Below are 16174 nucleotides of genomic sequence, written 5' to 3' on the forward strand. Positions count from 1 at the left end.
TCTAGGGACCTGAAAATTTTCAGTTCTTCCAAGGTGCTATGATAAGGGGCGAGGTGTTTCCTCTCCACTGCCACAACAAGCTCCACCAGGGCAGTGCTCCTCCTCTCCCTAGGACCGCCCCTTAGAACTGTGACCCAGATCCAAGCACAGGCAAAGCAAGAGATTCCTGCCTCAGCACTGGCAAAGAGATCCTTGCAATTCTCCTCTGATCAGCCACTTGATTCCCCTAGAGTCTGTGGGCCAGAAGCTCAGGAGGCAGCCAGTGCCACCAGACCTAGCTTCTCTCTCTCACCACTGTCACAGACTTTTCCCATTAACCTTCTAAGGTGTCTTTGGCATTTGTGGGTTGAGAAGTCTGGAAACTGCCACAGCTACCTGGGATTCAGTCCTCTCAAGCCTGCTCCAGGGTCACCGCGGCCTGCGCACCCATGCCGATCTACTTCTCTGCCAGCCCAGGGTGATATACCTTTCAATCAGCCATCCAGGTTGCCCTGGGCTGGAAATTTGTTTTCCTCTGTTTTTTTGTGGGTTCTGTTGCTTTAGAATTTTTTAGAGCCATTTTTTATAGGTATTTGGAGGGATTTGAGGGAGAGCTCAAGCAAGTCACTGCTTTCCCTCTGCCATCTTGGCTCTGCCCCCTATAACTTCTCTTAATTCCAGTGCTTTCCCTCTATTAATTATTTCCTACTTATCCTGTACAATGTTTGCTTTGCATGGGCATATATTTGCTTATTGTCTCCCTCATTAGATTGTAAGTTCCTGGAAGACAGGGACTACTTTTTTTGTCCTCAGCATTTTGCACAATGCCTGGCACAATGTAAGCACTGAATACATGGTTATTTATTGATTGATTGATCCTAGAACACAAGTTGTTGTGTCAGGTTTTGCTCCTTGCTAGAGCATGAGGGTGCATTGTGAGGGAAAAAAAGGCAGGTATGAATGCAATCTGCTATTGATTGATAAGAAGGTTACTTTTAAAGGCTTCTTGGTTGATTGGCCTGCAAAAACAGCAATGATCACTCTACTTTTAGTATATTATACCCTTTCTTTCCTAGATCTTGAAAATTAATGAGGCCTGGAAAAATACGTACCCCTCCATCTTGTTGAGCTAGAACTTTATTGCAATACATCATTTCAAGTTTAAAGATAATAGAGCTTTTTCCCTCTTAAAAACATTTGTCATAAGGGCTTTCTCTGTGATAGAAGGAAAGGGTAGAATATGAGAAAGATGTAAGGAGTATGAAAATAAAAGATATTGATAAAAATGTTTTTAAAAGAAAAAAATCTGATAGCAAGATATCTGTTTATACATGCAAACACCTGATGCCCTGGCACCAACTATAGTTATTGAAGAGAAGCTCACCCCACAGCTGCTTTGGGGACAACTCTGTCTAGAATTTGGAGGAGTAGACTGCGTCTGTAATTCAACCATGGATTGACCTTTTACTGTTATTACTAGTATAAAAAATCAACAGAGAAATATGATTTGGCTTGATGCCCCACAGATAAGAGAAGTTTGCTGACACTAGCAGATATATCTGCCCTTAAAGGGTAGATGTTTGCTCCTGTTATCCAGCTTCACAAAGTAAATTATGCAGAAGATGTTAGTCATATAAGGAAAACTAAAAATCTGTAAGTCCAAACTTACTGTTTTGCAGCTGAGGAAATTGTAGTCCAAAAAGGAGAAATTAATAACCCCAAATCAAAAACTGCTAGCAATAGTAAAACCAGATCTTAGACCCAGATCACTTGACTCCTAGTAAACTTTTTATTCATTACACTATGGAGCCATCTATAAGAAAGAATTAAATGAAGGAACATGAAAATCTCATAATTAAAACATTGAATTTGAGGGAATGTGTCAAAATAATTTAAGGAGTTGTCCTACAACATTACAAAAAGTTCCCTAATTCTTCTAAGATGGATTCTTATGGGGAGGGAAGAGTATGTGGATCCTGGCTTTGAGAGTTTCCAGTATATGTAGAGACAGTGTTTTTGTTCCCAATTTGGGAGGGCAGATCATTCATCATTTCCAACTGATTTCTCTTCTGGACTTCACAATCTCCAGAAACTCATCCTGCAAGATGGAATCAACTCTAATTCACAGTGCCTTAAATCATTTCTGATCTTCGTGACAGGACTTCATCATGTCTCTTCCCTTTTCCTCTTCCTCCCCTTTTCAATTTTTTTTATGTGCAAGATTATGGTGAGCTCCTTGAGGGCCCCGACTGACATACACCTTTCTTTGTTTCCCCAGGGCTTAGCATAGTGCCGTGCACACAGTAGGCACTGAATAAATGGTTATTGACTATTATTCATTGAAGGACTAAGCCTATCTATGAGCTCTGAGTTAGGTACTGCTTCAGAAATGAGAGCATTGGAACCAAGTATGTGACAAGTGCAGGATGGTTGTCACATCTTCAGAAGTGGTTGGATCTGACACAAGTGTTGGTTGTTGGGTAAGCAAGGTGATGGAATGGCAGCTGGAATGGGATATCTGATAGAAGAGAGTTGAGTGTGGAGGCTCAGCAGCCTGTGGGGCTGCTACCTCAGCCCTTGGCTCTACCACTGGCTCTGTTTTCAGGGGCCAGAATGGGAATTCGAAAGCTAACTTCCCATTTGGGAGAATAGTCTACAAACTGAAGTATTGTCTCCCCTTCTTTCTCATTCCTTTCTACCTAAAAAGGGCAGTAGATACCTCTAACATTTTTTTTTATTTTGGAATTATCTTTCCTAGAAGAGAGATAGACAGATAGACATACAGATAGATTGGTAGATAGATAAATGATAGAGGAAAATGTAAATTTTAATTCTAATTGGCTGTACTCAATAAACAATATAGAAAATTCCTCCTCATTAACAGTTTTGGTGTCATGTTCCCAAACAGTGGTTCTCAAAGTGTGATATAGAGATCTCTGGGAGTGCCCATGTTCATTTCAAAGTTTCCCCAAGACACTTTCATTGGGTGAGCCAAATGCCATGAAGTCAAATCTGCTTAATAATAATACTAAGATGTTTTAATTTCTAAAATGGTAAAAACAGATATAACCCACACACATGAAACTTTTAAAGAGCATTCAATTTTTAGAAGACTAAAGGAATCTTCTGGTTAGTCTAATAAAAGGAGATGCAATAGCTCATGAGCTATGGATGCTGGATGAATGGATGCTGATCCATAAAGTGATTCAAACTGAGAGTGCCTTTGCTGGGGTCCACATGGAAGGATAAAATTTGGGGGTTACATGAAGGGAAGTAATACTTCCTTGCTATTAGCAAAGCCATTGCAAATGACATCAAATCTTTTCATGACAACATACAAAACAAGATTTTGAGTTTCATCCATTCCTAATGTTCTCTGCTCTGATTATAAATAATTGCTTTAATTTGCACAGTTCAGTTTCAAATAAGATTCTTTCTACATTAACTTTATTTATGACAGGCTCCCCACAACTAGTGGATGTTCTTATTCTTTTTTCATTAAATATGTGAAAATTACATGTGGGGAACAATTCAAGAGAAGATGGGGAACACTGATCAACCTGGTTATTTTTATACCAAGTCATGAAGCCTCTTCCCTAGATAAGGTAGCCTCAAATGCCAAAATGGTGAATATCTTCTGTCTATTGGAAGAACAGAGTTAAGAAAATAGTTGTGATCTCAGGAGCTCTGAAGCCAATACATTCCTAAGGCACATAAAACTGTTGGTAGAAAAGTCTCAAGGAATCAGATCAATACTATAAGCTATGTATGGCAGAAAAGCAACTTGAGGTTAGAAGGGAAGACCAAATGATTCATCAACAGCATTTGATGTTAAATGCTAAACCCAGCCCTATTACTACTGATCTCTATATTCAATAGTTCTATGAAGCTTATTCCATAGGGGCTCCATATGTCTAGTGAAAGTGAATTGGTTAACTTCAATCTCTACCAACCTTGAACTGGAATTTTTTTTTCCTTTTTACACTTTGAGTTTCCTGAGGACAGAAGCATTAATATCAAATTGCAACTCATTCCTTAACCTGCCTTCAAAGCATGAACTAACTCATACACCACAGTGAACAGGAAAAAAGAAACGTAATCATTGAGGACCAATGGGATGAGTTAAGAAAGGTTCATCATCCAAAACAACATTAGCAGGAGTCAATATCAATCTACCAATAAATGTTCATTTAGCAACTACTATGTGCCAAGTACCATGCAAGGTCTACAGATAAAAATGAGGCAAAAGACATTCCCAGCCATCAAGATGCTTACAGTCTAATAGACTAAAGAACTAAAAGGAAAATGGCAGAAAAAACATGCTTGCCCTGCAGTTAAGAGTCACCCAGTTTTGAATCCTACCTTCACTACTTATCAGAGGTGTAAATGTGGACAAATCATTTAATCTCTTATGAATATGCTTTGTGAACCTTAAAACACAAAATATATGTCAATAATCATTAACTTTTGAAGTGAATTCTGTGTTTCCTTGTCTTCTATGAAACATCTATGGTAGTTCTCTATGAATCATGAAAAACTCCATCTTAGTTCCTTCTGCTAGATTCAGTATAAATTGGGAGTGAGACCTAGAGCTTCATCATGGCTTCCATCTCACTTGAGCCAATCATTTCTCATAGAGGACCACGAGATTAAATTTTATTTTATTCAGAAAGTGAAAGCAGAGGGGGGAAATTGTAGTAAGGTTTGGATGGATATGTCCTAGTGTTATTCACTCCTCGAGAGGGAGGAAGAATATCAGAGATAGGATTTTATCTATTTAGAATCCATCCCTTATGACATCATTTAGAATTATAATCTCAATAGCAAAATTTCCAAGATTAATACAATTGCAGAAGTTAGAATGGAGTCCTCCCCTCCTAGCTGCATTGTTTCTCACTTTGGTAGCTTAAGGACATCATGACCACTGTATTAAAAAACAACACTGTGAAAACAGATGGATACTGAGGATTCAAAAAATATTAATCCACCATTAACTGATGTTCCTTAGTTCATACGGAACTTTCACAGCCATTTAGGTAGAGCCCTGAGAGGAGGAGCTGGTTAAGATTATTGCAGCCTGCCAAATCAATGAAATAGAAATCCTCTATTTATTGTCTCCAAGAGTTGGTCATCTGGCCTTCTCTTGAACATCTCCAGTGATGGAGAATGCAATGGGAATGTAATGTGAGTGTCCCTATTAATTCTCATAATAAAAATGCAAGCTTTTTTTCCTTTAAGTCTATCATTATAAAAATGCCTTCATAATTTCCAAAATTTTCTTATCTTTAATAGAGTCTTGGAAGAAACTTTCCCCAGTCCTCCAGGTCTATATGTCTGACAGTCTTCTAACTAGCCAGAGATGGACAAGAATACCCAGATCAACACTAGCAATAGGACACCAGAGCTTTGTCCTGAGTCCTAACATTCAAAAGGCACATGTTTCTTTCTTTTTTAAATAGAAATATTTACCAATCAACCTACTTGCTCATGTCCCTACACAAAAGTGAGTGCATCTTCCAGGGTAACCCAGGGTACCTTGATCACCACAGCTTTATATAGGATTTATCTGCAGAAACAATGGTATCTCAATGTCCAGTCAGGACAGATGACTCAAATATCCGTGAACATGTTTACAGAAGAGATTAGCAGCTCACAAAGTGCTATCAGCTAGTGTTAACCTATCCCTCAGTCTTCACAGTTCTTCCCTTTTCACTGTGCACTCTAGAACTCTTCTCTATTATTAATAAATTCCCTTTCAAGTTTAATCTTTCTTATCATACTTCTTCAATTATCTAGTGCTTACTGAAACCTCTCATTCTCCTGAAGACACACTATCTTTGGACATCCTTTTCAAGAATTTAAGTGCCTTCTCACACACCTTCTAACACAGGATCAGGAGGAGAATTCAATATATTCTTTGCTTGGCCCTGCCACCTCCAGACTTTCAGTCAATTCCTACCAGTTGGCACCTGTCATATTGAATACTTGTTGGGGTCAACTATGGACCTCTAGTTCCCTTTATGCCTTCTCCAATAAGTTCAGTGCCTCACTTTTGCACTTCTTTTCTACCACTTCTCATCCCTCCCTTGAGACCTCAGGCCTGCCAGTTATTCAACTTCCACATTACTATGACTTCTGAATTGAAGTTACTTCAATCATGAAAAATATTAGTCTTTACTTAGATACTGCCCAAGATTTCCAACCCTCAACTCAAATTGGGTCCAGACACCAGAATTCCTAGATAAAGCACTGAGATCATGACCTGAAAAGATCATTGTGCACACGGAGGAAAATATAACAGAAAGAATTGAAGACACAAGGAAAATATCAATGACTTCTTCCCAGAAAGGGGGGATCCCTTATGAGGTAAGTCCCTGCAGAAGCCATTATCTGTGAATTACTAATGAGGTCCCAGGAAGCTTATAAACAACCATAAAAACCTCGTTACATCATCAGAAGCTCCATTGACACTGATAAACTGCTTTTTTCTCTATGACTGAAGAGCACACTCTGGATAAAATCACAATTTGAAATAATTATCTTTAGATCAAATCAATTACCATAGCATTGCAGAGACTAAGTGCTTTGCCTTAATTCGCATCAACATTAAAAGAATTAGAAGGCTCTATGCCAGGCCCATAATAACTTTCACAGAAGACATTTACCAGCCAAGACTCTGCGAGTGAAGAGACTCAAAGATCCAATGCAGAAGGGTGAGAATTTGATTAATTTGACATTATTCTACCTTCTAAATAGAGATTCATGGAACCTCAGGTCTTTGCAAAGACCATTAATACTCCATATTCCATTATACCCATCTCTAACAATGGGATGGGCCTGATAAAAATAGACGGACTTTGGAGGTATAAGTGACTACAGCTCAGAATTATAGTATTGCAGAATTTTAGAGTTGCAAGAAACTTTCCATCTAGTCCAAACCATACCCCACAACCTCCCCCCACAATACCCATTACAGCATTGGTGTTCATCCAGCCTCTGCTTAAAGATATGTGCTGAATGGAAACTCACTCCTGCACAGGTCGCTTTGGATTCTGTATTGTTGTTATGGATTTCATCCTCACATGAAGCTTAAATTTTCCCCTTTGCAACTTCCATGCATTGCTCATAGGCACAAACTGAACATGTTGGATCCCCTTTTCACATTACAGCCCTTAAAAACACTAAGAAACAATTATCATGTCACCTTAATTCATCCCTTCTACAGCCTAAACTTTCACAAGCCATCCAAATTATCTTTATATGGCATGCATTCAAAATCATTCATGAGCTTCATTGCCCTTTTCTGGATGCCCTCCACTTGATCAATGTCCTTCCAAAATTATATGGGAAAAAAAACTGGACAAAGTATCCAAGACATGGTTTAACCAATTATCATATTTTTATTCCTAGAATCTATAACTCCCTTCATGTAGCCTAAGATTACGTGAAATCTTTGCACATCATATTGCTGAATCATATTGAATTGTTAGCCTACTATGGACCCCAGTTCTTTGACAAACAAATAGACATTTAAATATTTCTCCAGATTTTTGTGGTCTTAAAATTGATTCTTTTAAGTGCTATGAAGGATTTTATATTTATCCTTATTAAATTTCATCATATTAGATTCAGACCATTGTCCTAACCTGTCATGATATTTTGGGATCATATTTTGGTCAAATTATAATTTAATGATCTATTCAAGTTCTGGTAACTTTAAATTTGAGGTGCATACCATCTATGTTTTTGTCTGAGGTATCAGTCAAGGCAAGTCACAAATTTGGATATTGATAACAAATACTTTGACAAAATTTAGGTACATTTTATCAACAGCTTTTCCCTGTGACTCATTGTAGAAAAATAGAGACAGAAAAGGATAATAAAAATAGACATTATAATTTTACTCTTTTGTGTGTGCCCTCATGTGAGATTTGTGAAAATGAGGACTTCTTTTTTCTGCTCAGATCTACAGGTTCTTGCATCCTCTTACTCTACACTGAAAAAGAATGGCTATAGGTAACCACTCCCTATTGAATGAGTTCATCCTCATAGGACTGACAGACCAGCCTGAGCTCCAGTTGCCCTTATTCCTCCTGCTTCTGGGTATCTACATAGTCGCTGTGCTTGGAAACCTGGGCATGATCATACTAATTAGACTCAGTTCTCATCTTCACACCCCCATGTACTATTTCCTCTGCAGTTTGTCCTTCATTGATCTCTTTCAATCAACTATCATCACCCCCAAAATGCTGGTGAACTTTGTGTCAGAGAAGAATACTATCTCCTACCTTGAGTGTATGACTCAGTTCTATTTTTTTGCCTTTTTTGGAGTTTCTGAATGTTACATGCTAGCTGTCATGGCGTATGACCGCTATGTCGCCATATGCCATCCCCTTCTTTATAGTCTTATGATGTCCCATCAGATGTGCTCCTGGTTGGTGGGTGGGGTGTATGCATTGGGCCTGGTGGAGGCCACAGCTGACATAGTATGCTTGTGTAAAGTGCTCTTCTGTAAGGAAAATACTATCAATCATTACTTCTGTGATCTCCTCCCACTCTTGAAGCTCTCTTGTTCTAGTACCTATGTCAATGAAGTGGTAATTATGTCATTTGGTGCATTTAATGTCTTTTTCCCTATCCTGATCATTATTTGCTCTTATGTTTTCATCATTGCCAGTATCTTACAAATTCAGTCCACTGAAGGGAGATCAAAAGCCTTCAGCACCTGCAGCTCCCATATTGTAGCAGTTGGTGTCTTCTTTGGCTCTTGTGCATTCATGTACCTGCAGCCATCTTCATCTAGCTCCATGGATCAGGGGAAAGTGTCTTCTGTCTTCTACACTATCATAGTGCCCATGCTAAACCCCTTCATCTACAGTCTGAGAAATAAGGATGTCAAAATTGCCTTCAACAAAGTGATAGAAAGAAAAACATTCTAATGAAAGGAGAAATGTCAGAATAATGGGTTTTTTGGATGCTGGATGATGTGGAGAGAGAGACAGACAGACAGACAGACAGATAGAGAGATAGAGAGAGAAACTATGCTTTGTACCAACCACATACTCTACCCCCAAACCTATAATTACTGAGAAGCCCAACTAAGAGATGCTTTAGGAATATTTTTTTAACCAGGGTTGGTTAGTATTCTCTTCTTATATTTGCCCTATTATTGAATGCTTCTTTAATTTACATTCCAGATTGTTAGACATAAAGGGATAATAGAATCCAATTCAATCATGGATTAAGCTGTTTCTGATATTGAAAGAGATGACTTTGCTAATTTAAACATGCAAGGGAATGCATTTTTCTGCATGTTCTTCTTAGGGGCAATCACTATTACAACTAGCAATTAAATCTACAAATTTTCACAAGATAAATGATACAGAGAATTTTGAGTGAGAAGATTCATAATTTTATAAATCTAACCTACTTATTTATCAGTTGAAGAAACTGTACCCCAAAAAGTATAAATGACTTGCCCAAAATCACAAAGTCAATAGCAGAATTAAGTCTTCAACCTACATTACTTGGATTTGTGTAATAGTTTGCCTAAGGTTTAAATTGAACGAGAGCAATGGTCTTACCATGATACCTTGAATAATAACAAGCACTATGCCTATAGGTTGAATGTTATTGGGAAGCACACTAATGGGAAGCTTGTGATATGCAGTGTTAGGATTAAAGAATCCCAGACTTAACCATTGGAATCAGTATAGCAACAGCATTCTAAGGACCAAATCCATTGGTGTGAGTACAACCTGAAGCAAAGGCAGCTACTAATATACTGAATAATTGCACACATGTCTAAATAAATATTGTAAGACAAAGGGACTTGAACCATTACCTGACGAAACAAAAATCTATCTGGATTCCCAAGAAAGCATGTAACTGGAGCACAAGCCAACTAGCCCAACAGAGGAATCACAATATTGAAAGAAAGAGTAAAAGAGAAACAGTAAAATTTATACCCTGCACGGCAGAAATAGTTTCCACTGCAGAAAAGCTTGAATCCACACTATTGTGACTTCCCAAAGAAGAACAACAGAAAAATTGATTGAAAAGACAAATGTAAGTGAAATGAAGAACAACCTGGAAGATTAAAACTGTAATTAAGTAAAAAAAAAAATCTCAAAGATACAAAGCAAAAAGCAATAAGGTAAAAAAAAGAACATATGATCTCTATACAAGCAAAACACAAATCCCCAAGACAGAATGCGTAGAGACAACTTACTGCTCATGGGCCTTCTAGAATAATACGACATCAAAAAACCTGAACACCATAATGCAAGATATGATGCAAGAATATAACTCAAAATTTATGTACACAGAAAATAGAACACCAAACAAAAGAATCCACAAGTCACCTCCTGAAAAAGAACAAAAAAAAAGCCTATGCTACAAACTCTGACCATAATAGTTAAATTTAATAATTCCATTAACAATTAACAAATTGTACAACCACCTCAAAGAAAGATATGTTTTAATGTTACCCATTGATTTATCTGCTTTTAATCTCAGCTCTTAACTATTTTCTTCTTCCTGTGAACTTTGGTGGTTTTAGCCCTTTTTTCCTTATATCACCTAAACACTCACTTTCAGATTCCTTCCATTTTGATGTGGATCCATGTTCCTGTACATCAAAGGTATCTCAACCACCTTTCACATTGTGAAATTCATTGTTCAGTAGTTTTGATTCCTGCCCCAAGTGACTGCTGGGTGAACAGGACTGGCTCCAGCTAGTTGCCTTTCCTCCTGGACTGGTGAGGCCCTATTTTTGTTATAGCACCCTGTTCCTATTCCCTCTGTTTTTTAGTTCTGTAGCAAACTGCTGCTGCCCTAAGGAAAACATTCCCACCTCTCCACCCTATATACAATGTGTTGTCAAGACCTATTGATTTCCCCTTTACAACATCTCTCAAATATACCAACTGGTCTCCTCTGACACTGCCACCACTCTAGTGTAGGCCCTCATCACCTCACATCCAGATAATTACAGTAGCCTGCTCGGGGTGGGGGGGTCTCCCTGCCTCAAATGTCTCCTCACCCTAATCTAACCTCCATTCAGTCACTAACCTGACTTTCCAAAAATACAGGTTCAAACATGGTATCCACCTACTCAAAACATTTCAAGAGTTCCCTACTGCCTCCACAATCAAATACGAAATTATCTGTTTGACCTTCAAAGTCCTTCATAACCTCCTACTTTTCTAGTCTTCTTACACCTTACTCCCCAACACATACACCTCTATCCAATGACACTGGCCTCCTGGCTGTTCTTTGAACATGACTCGCCATCTCTCAGCTCTAGGAGTTTTCTCTTGCTGTCCACCATGTGTGAAATACTCTCCCTCCTTCCCTCTTACTACTGATTTCTATGAGTTCAAGTCCCAACTAAAATCTCACCTTTTACAGGAAACTTTCCATAACCTCTTTTAATTCCAGTGCTTTTCCTCTATTAATTATTCTTTATTCATCCTGTACACAGTACAGCTTGCTCTGTGTGTGTGTGTGTGTGTTTGTGTGTGTGTATAAAATGCTTGTCTCCCTCATTACATTGTAAGTTCCTAGAGGACAGAGACTATCTTTTGCCTCCTTTTTTATCTCTAGCTTTTAACACAATGCCTTGCACAATGTAGGCATTTCATACATGTTTATTGATTGATTGATTGTTCCCAGAGCACAAATTGGTGAGTCAGGTTATGCCCCCTGTCACAGCATGGGGGTGCTTTGTGAGGAAAGAAAGCAGGGATGAATACTATCTTCTCTTAATTTTTAAAACTGTTATGTTTTAGGATTCTTGATGGATTGTCCTACAGAGGCAGCCATGATCACCCTACTTTTGGTACATTATTGCTCTTTTTTGGAGATTTTGAGATTTAACGAGGTCTGGAGAAAATGTCTAGTCCTCTATCTTATTGAGCTAGCATGCTGTTGCAACACATCAGGTTTTAAGCTTGAAGATAATAGAGCATTTCCCTCTTTAGAAAAGAAAAAAACAACCTTACTATAAATGATAGTTCTATAGAAGGGGAGAAAGAGGATATGAGAAAAATCTAGGCAATATGAAAACAAAAGATATCAATAAAAAAGTTTTTAAAGAAAAAAATCAAATAGCAAGAAATCTGTTTGTCCATGCAAACACCTGATGCCCTGGCACCAACTACAGTTATCGAAGAGAAGCCCACTCCACAGCTGCTTTGGGGACAGCTCTGTCTAGAATTAAGGAGTAGCACGCAACCTTGGATTAACTTTCTACTGTTTTTGATAATATAAAAAATCCACATAGCAATGAAGTTTGCCTTGATGCCCCACAGAACAGAGAAGATTGCTGAGCCTAGCAGACAGATCTCCCCTAACAAGTGAGTTGCTTGCTTCAGATACACAATTGCACCAGGTAAATTATACAGAAGATATTACTCATACAAGGAAGCTAAAAATCTGTGACTCCATTCTGCTTGTTTTGCAGATAAGGAAACTATAGCCCAAAAAGAAGATATTATTTGCCCAAGGTCACACAGTTAGGCAATAGTAAAACTAAACCTTGAACCCAGATCTCTTGACTCTGAGTCAGCTTTTTTATCCACTGCACTGGGGAACAATCCATGAAAATATTTTAATGAAGAAACATGCAAACCTCATAATTAAAACATTAAATGTGAGGGAATGTGTCAAAAATGTTTTTAAGGAGTTGTCCTACCACCTCACAACCATATGTGACTAAGTTCCTTAATTCTTTTCAGATAAATTCTTATAGTGAGGGAGGAGTGTATGGATCCTGGCTTTGTGAGTTTCTAGTGTAAGCAGACAGTGTTTTTCTTCCCAATTTGGTAGGGAAGATCATTCAATACTTTCCAACTGGCTGCTCTTCTGGACTTCAAAATCTCTAAAAATTCATCATGCAAGATGAAATCAACCCTGTAATTCACAACTGCTTAAATCATTTCTTACCATGGCTACTGAACTTCATCGTGTCGCTTCCTTTTCCCCCTTCTCTCCTTTTTCAATTTTTTATGTGCTATCTTCCCCCATTGGATTGTGAGCTCTTTGAGGGTACATACTGGCATACACATTTCTTTGTAACCCCCCCCAAAAGAGTTCAGCAAAGTGCCTTACACATAATAGGCACTTAATTAGTGTTTATTGACTATTAAATATTGAGGTAGTAAGAGTCTCAGTGAGCTCTGAGGTAGGCACTGCCTCAGGAGGTGTCAGCTGTGGGACCAAGTATGTGACAAATGCAGGATGGCTGTCCCATCTTCAGAAGTGGTTGGATCTGGCACTAGTGTTGGTTTTTGTGTAAGCAAGGCAATGGAATGGCAGCTGGAGTGGGAGATTTGATACAAGGGAGCTGAGTGTGGAGGCTCAGCAGCCTGTGGGGCTGCTACCTCAGCTCTTGGCTCTGCCACTGGCTCTGCTTTCAGGGGCCAAAATTGGAGCATGAAAGCTGACTTCACATTTGGAAGGATAGACTATAGACTTTGAAGCATGGAATCAACCTTCTTTCTCCCTCCTCTCTGCCTGAGGGGGCAGTGGATACCTCCAAAGCTTGTTTTGTTTTGGAATTAACTGTCCCAATTTCCCTATAAGTAATTTGAAATTTTTTATTGCCTAGATAAATCTGATTGTTCTACCTGCTGTGCATTGATGTCTAATTTGTAGACTTAGAGAGTGGTTGAACAAATTATGATACATGATTGTAAGGTGATATTATAATACTCTATTGATAGATTAATATTTGAAAATTAGGGAAATGTCATGAGAGCATAAAATTGATATCTCAAAAGTATAGCTTTAGTAGAACTATTCAATAGAATATTATTGCTAAGAAATTAACCACAAACCATAGATTAAGTTTCATTGCATGTGTGTTTACAGAAAGGTGGAGAAAACAATTAGTATATTACAAATTCTGTTTGTTCTAAGACTGTAACAAGTTACTAAACCTGTTTGTTTAATGCTTTGCGACTGTTTGAGTCTCATCCTGGAGTCCCTGGAACTCTTATTTTTGCCCTTTCTTGCTTTACATTACAAATGCATCTTTGAGTTGCTCCTCCATTTCCTTGAGGAAAAAAATATTTGTACTGAATTACAACTTTATATGTATATAGATCCTTATCCAGAGATTACTGTTTAGCTTGAGGGTTTTTTTTTTAACATATAAAACTTCCAAGTTATGTGTGTTCCTCAAAGCTCTTACTGGATGTTGTCAACCTGGTGGCCAGCTAGACTTCTCTCTCTCTGTGTCTCTCCATCTTTCTCTCTCTCTCTCTCTCTCTCCACATATATGTACATATGTGTATACATATATGTATATCTATGTATCTATGCACATATATATTCATAGATACATACATACACATAAATGCATCTATATAAACATATATATATATTTATATTTGTGGGTATGTGTAGAAGGAAGAAGAGAAAGAGTATTTACAACCATGATATTAATATCACATACAGGTAATACATTATAGATAGTAGATAGACTAGATAGACAGAGAGAGAGAGAGAGAGATGTGTGAAATTGATGACCCTCTCTCACTAAAAGAGTTGTCAATCAGGCATGAGGAAGAAAATATCTATAATTCCTGGATTTTGGAAATAGAGAGCAGAGGACTTTGCCCTGTCAGCTGTTTCCATAATTTAATCAAATTCCAAAAACCCCCATACTTAGAAAAATAACCTTTTTAAAATAAAATCATATAAGTTAGCATAATCAGAGTTACCCCACCTCGGTTACACCCCCCAAGACATAAATTTATATAGCTAAGTTTAGCTGGGACCCAAAGCATCACTTAAGATCATGCCCTTTTAGGTAACCCCCAACGTTACCCGTGTTTGTGCCCCAGATAAAACTCCTTCCTCTCCCCTCACCTTTCTAAAAATTGTATTAAAAAAAAAACATGTTTTTTTTCACCTGTCAGCCAGCCTAGTCTATAGCACACCAGCTAGCTTGGTCACTGAGACTAAGTCACTAGTGGGGCAGGAAGGCCCACCAGTCCCTGACTGAGGGGAATCATAATGCAGCCTTGCTGGTAGTGGGGGTGATCCAGTACCTTTGATGTACAGTCAATGACTTTCTATCTTCAGGAGCAAATCTTCACCCCAGGGCAGAAGAAGGGAACCAGTTTTGCCGCAGCCTTTCAGGACCTTCTCATGACTCTGTAAGTGCAAACTGCTCTGTGTGATCTTGTCTAAACCTGGCCTCAGTCATTTGTACCTGCTGTTACAAGAAACATTCTGTGTTGAGTATCAATCCCTACTGGACCTAAGTCACTTGTGCATCAGTTCAACAAATAGATGACAAAATAAAGTTTTGATTCTACTAGATCTTAATAAACAACACAGAAGCTTCCTCCTCAACAACAGTTTTGATGTCATGCTCCAGAACAGTAGTTTTCAAAATGTGATCCAGGGATCCCTGTGATTACCCAAGTACATTTAAGAGTTTTCCCAAGACCTTTTCATCGGGTTCATGAGTTCAAAATAGTGTTAATAATAATACTAAAATGTTTAATTTCTAACATGTTAAATATAGATAGATATAACCAATATACATGTAAGTCTGAGTTGTCTAAGACCTGTTTGTTGTTCTAGACATGTATAACCCAGGAAAGATGTCAAAGAGGACAGACTACCACACTAGAGTACCTCAAACTCATAATATTGAAGAAATTCCTTACCATTAAATGACTTTTCAAATGTGAAAATTGCAGGTTCTTTTTACTATATGTGCAATTCTCTATGTGTTGTGAGTACTAGTTCCTTGAGGGAAAGGATGGTTTCATTTTTGCCTTTTTGGCCATCTGTCTTTTTGCCATGTTGCTTTGATCCATTCTTTGCCTCTCTCTCACCTAGCACTCCAGTTCTTGCCTGGGAGTCCTGGGCTTCTGAGTGGTAAGAGTGCCCTTAACAGACCCATTTCAATTGAATCTACCTATCATCCTGCCATGGGTCACCCTTCACTCTGCTATTCACTTCTACCTCTGAGAACAGTAATCAGAAACATTTATTTTTAGGAAAAATTGAAAATCAATTGCCCTTTCACTGCACCCACTATCCCTGCCATTTCCCAGACCAAACAAGCCTTCCCTGGCCAGTCTTCCCTTTTATATGTTGTTTTCACCTTTCAAATATAAACTTCTTCAGGGCAAGGACTGTCTTATTTGTGGTCCCAGTACTTAGCACAGTG

At 38.3% G+C, this 16174-nt stretch overlaps 1 protein-coding gene across 1 annotated transcript; it reads left to right on the forward strand.

Annotated features, from left to right (window-relative positions):
• The first annotated feature begins 7970 nt into the window (after positions 1–7970).
• LOC114032317 (olfactory receptor 150-like) lies at positions 7971–8918 on the forward strand. The gene has a single exon (XM_027847566.1). It carries the CDS (start codon positions 7986–7988, stop codon positions 8916–8918), a length of 933 nt encoding a protein of 310 aa, XP_027703367.1. The 5' UTR covers positions 7971–7985.
• The last annotated feature ends 7256 nt before the right edge of the window (positions 8919–16174 follow it).

Source organism: Vombatus ursinus, unplaced genomic scaffold (assembly GCF_900497805.2).
Source record: "Vombatus ursinus unplaced genomic scaffold, bare-nosed wombat genome assembly UNPS02015414.1, whole genome shotgun sequence".
Taxonomy (NCBI): domain Eukaryota; kingdom Metazoa; phylum Chordata; class Mammalia; order Diprotodontia; family Vombatidae; genus Vombatus; species Vombatus ursinus.